A 3742-nucleotide genomic window follows, 5' to 3' on the forward strand; every position below is an offset into this window, starting at 1 on the left:
ATGTCTTTGAATGCAGGTGACCACCTGCAGCATTTGCAAGAAACATTCAACATCCTGAGGGAGCATAATATGAAACTTAACCCCGAGAAGTGTGCACTCGGGGTCAGTTCGGGTAAGTTCCTAGGATTCCTAGTCTCACAAAGGGGAATTGAGGTAAATCCTGACAAAATCAAGGCCATAGAGGACATCCCGGTTCAATTGTCTAACGTAAAAGAAGTCCAGAGGCTCATAGGGAGATTGACAGCTTTGAGTAGGTTCATTTTCCGATCATCAAAAAAATGCCATCGCTTCTTCGCACTACTCAAAAATAAAAACAATTGCGAATGGACACCAGAGTGTGAGCAAGCCTTGAAGGAGTTGAAGAAATATTTGTCAAGCCCTCCGTTGCTCTCAAAACCAAAAGAAGGTGAAACATTGCTAGTCTACCTCACGGTTTCAGAAGTTGCGATAAGTGCAGGTTTAGTCCAAGAGGATAAAGGTACGCAATCTCCCATTTATTACATTAGCAAAATTTTAACGGGAGGAGAAACTTGCTACCCACATCTGGAAAAGCTGGCCTTAGCTCCCGTAGTCGCCGCTCAGAAGCTGAGGCCCTACTTTCAATGCCACCCGATAGCTCTGGTGACTACTTTCACTTTGAGGAATATCCTCCATAAACCCGATCTCTCGAGTAGATTAACCAAATGGGACGTCGAAATGAGCAAGTTCGATATAGAGTATAAACCGAGGACTGCAATTAAGTCGCAAGTCTTGGCTGACTTCGTGGCCAATTTCAGTCCGGGACTATTGCATCTGGCAGCCAAGGAGGCAATAATGGTGTCAAAATCGACATTGGGAGTTTGGTCCTTATTTATGGACGAAGCTTCAAACGTAAAAGGGTCCGGGCTCGGAATAGTCTTGATCACGCCTTCGGGGGAACCTTAAGGCAAGCCATCAGAACACTTCCTTTAACTAACAATGAAGCAAAGTACGAAGCTTTGATTGCAGGGCTCAAATTGGCCCGAGGGCTTGATTCCGAAGTCATCAAAATCGAATGTGATTCGCAATTGGCGGTAAATGAGGTCTACGGAATTTTTTTCACCAAAGAGGAAAGTATGCAACAATACGTGGTAAAGGTTTAGCCTTTATTGGCACGATTCCAGTAGTGGTCAATTACTCATATCTCGAGGGAAGATAATGCGGAAGCAGATGCATTGGCAAATTTGGGCTCATCGACAGAAATCCAGGGACCAGAATCAGGGACGGTAGTACAACTGATGAACTCAATCTTGGACACAGTTGGTTACTATGAGGTGAATTCGACTAGTTTGGTCTGGGACTGGAGAAACGAAATAATCGATTATCTCGAGCATGGAAAGTTGCCCAAAGTCCCCGAAGCATCAAGAGCATTACGCGCCAAAGCTGCACGTTGTAGCTTCAAGAAAGGCCAATTGTACAGAAAATCCTTTGAAGGACCATTGGCCCGGTACTTAGGAGCATCAGAGGCTAACTATGTCATGAAAGAAGTACATGAAGGGATATGTGGCAACCACTCGGGTGCAGATTCTTTGGTGCTGAAATTAGTTCGGGCAGGATATTACTGGCCCCGTATGGAACAAGATGCCAAAGACTTCGTACGAAAATGTGATAAGTGCCAACACTACGTACCACTAGTACAACAACCGGTAGAACCCTTACATTCAGTTCTGTCCCCGTGGCCGTTCATGAAATGGGGGATGGACATCGTCGGACCGCTACCACCGGCTCCTGGAAAAGTAAGGTTTCTTTTGATTTTGATTGACTATTTTTCTAAATGGGTGGAAGCAAGTCCTTATCAAAAGATCGGAGAACACGAAGTGGTCGACTTCCTGTAGGAAAATATAATTTGCAGGTTTGGAATACCAAAAGAGATTGCATGCGACAATGGGCTGCAGTTTATCGGCGCAAAAGTTACAAAGTTCCTTGAAGATAAAGAGGATCACCTATTCACCGTATCATCCGAGCGCAAATTTTCAAGCGGAGTCACCAAACAAAGTGATTATTCAGAATCTCAAGAAAAGGTTGGAAGCATCAAAAGGCAACTGGCCCGAAGAATTACCTGGCATTCTATGGGCCTACCGAACAACGGAAAAATCAAGCACTGGAGAAACCCCTTTTTCCCTTATGTACGACGCAGAAGCTTTGATACCGGTGGAAGTAGGGGAACCAACCTTAAGGTATTTTAGGCGGATGAAGAATCAAACAACGAAGAAATGTTAATCAACTTGGAGCTGCTCGAGGAACGCAGGGACTTGGCACATGTAAGAATGGCGGCTCAAAAGCAGGGAATGGAGTGATACAATAATCAAAGAGCTAATTTCTATTATTTCAAAGTGGGAGATTTAGTTTTGAGGAAAGTAACTAAAAATACCCGGGAGCTTAATACGGGGAAGTTGGGCCCAACGTGGGAAGGTCCTTATCGAATTTCAGCTGTCACTGGAAAAGGATCGTACGAGTTGGAGAACCAGAACTGAGACAAGTTACCAAGAAACTGGAACGTGGCTTACCTCAAAACATATTATTGCTGATGAACATTACCTAAGTGGAAAGTATGTGCTGCACTGCACTCTTTTTTCTTCGTTCAAAACATATAAAGCATACTACGAAGACATCAGCAATAAGATCTCTCACGCCAAGGCTTTACTCGGGGACGGTTAGGTAATCTTTGGATCTATAGCAAATTCTCACTGTGAAGTTAAGTTTGCTATCGGAAAAGGGTTATCCAACCGTTCACGAGAACAAACGACTAGAGGATTGTTAGATAATCCTTCGCTCGATAGGATGAATTCCTAAGGGGAAGTAAGGTGTGTTGCCGAGTTAAGGTTTGTCTAGCAAATCATTGGTGGGATTTTTGAAGACGCAAGACTTCCAGTGTTCCGATTCACATTCTTTGCGTTCGAACACTGTGGGGGGGAATGATATGAGGATACGACAACATTGAATGCCACGTCAAACGGGGAATGAAAATCGAGAAACAGAATACATCATCGGGATCGAGGACTGCACAATCAGCCCCGTAGAAATAAGTTGTACAAGATAGCACACGTAATGGAAATTTCTTTCCAGCATATCAAAATGCTTATGTACTTTTAAAAATAGAAGGAATTAAATAAAATGAAATCCTTTTGTTTTTATCTTGTTTCTTGTCTGAACGATGAATTAATGTTTCCATTTGAAAGTTAAACAAGTACTTCAAATGTTAGTGCCGTAATGAACAGGAGAAGTCCTCTTTAAGAGCAGCGTAAACATAAGGGGGGGGGGGCGTAGAAACAAGTTGTACAAGATAGCCACAAGTAATGGCAATTTCTTTTCAGCATATCAAATGCTTATGTACTTTTGAAAATAGAAGGAATTAAATGAAATGAAATCCTTTTGTTTTTATCTTGTTTCTTGTCTGAACGATGAATTAATTTTGCCATTTGAAAGTTAAACAAGTACTTCAAATGTTAGTGCCGTAATGAACATGAGACGTCATCTTCAAGAGCATCGTGAACATAAGAGGTCCCTCTCTTATGAAATATCTCATGTTAAAGGGTTGGTTTCGGAAGAGTTTTTGCCCGAAATCAAAATGCTTTCGGGGAAAATGCACCCGAAGGACGTATAAGAAAGGACACAAAAGGTAAATTTGCGCAAATACTTATAAAAACCCTCATATAAATGGGGTAATGCATTGCATCCGATACTACACATAGCAAAGTGTGAAATGAAAACGAGCACAAAATTC

General features: G+C 42.3%; 1 protein-coding gene across 1 annotated transcript; it reads left to right on the forward strand.

Moving 5' to 3' along the window:
- On the forward strand, positions 1-2204 carry LOC109233648. Its single transcript, XM_019399525.1, has 4 exons — positions 1-621; positions 777-1092; positions 1174-1759; positions 1871-2204. The coding sequence occupies exons 1-4, from the start codon at positions 1-3 to the stop codon at positions 2202-2204; spliced, it is 1857 nt and encodes a 618-aa protein (XP_019255070.1).

The sequence above is a fragment of the Nicotiana attenuata genome, chromosome 1, assembly GCF_001879085.1.
Source record: "Nicotiana attenuata strain UT chromosome 1, NIATTr2, whole genome shotgun sequence".
Taxonomy (NCBI): Eukaryota; Viridiplantae; Streptophyta; class Magnoliopsida; order Solanales; family Solanaceae; genus Nicotiana; species Nicotiana attenuata.

What these genes read in the sequence shown, in the direction of transcription:
- LOC109233648 (XM_019399525.1), top strand. Translation starts at nt 1, where the DNA reads ATGTCTTTGAATGCAGGTGACCACCTGCAGCATTTGCAAGAAACATTC. An exon ending in AATGCCACCCGATAGCTCTG is followed by an intron (nt 622 to 776) that starts GTGACTACTTTC and finishes GGCCAATTTCAG; the next exon opens with TCCGGGACTATTGCATCTGG. An exon ending in CCGGCTCCTGGAAAAGTAAG is followed by an intron (nt 1,760 to 1,870) that starts GTTTCTTTTGAT and finishes TATAATTTGCAG; the next exon opens with GTTTGGAATACCAAAAGAGA.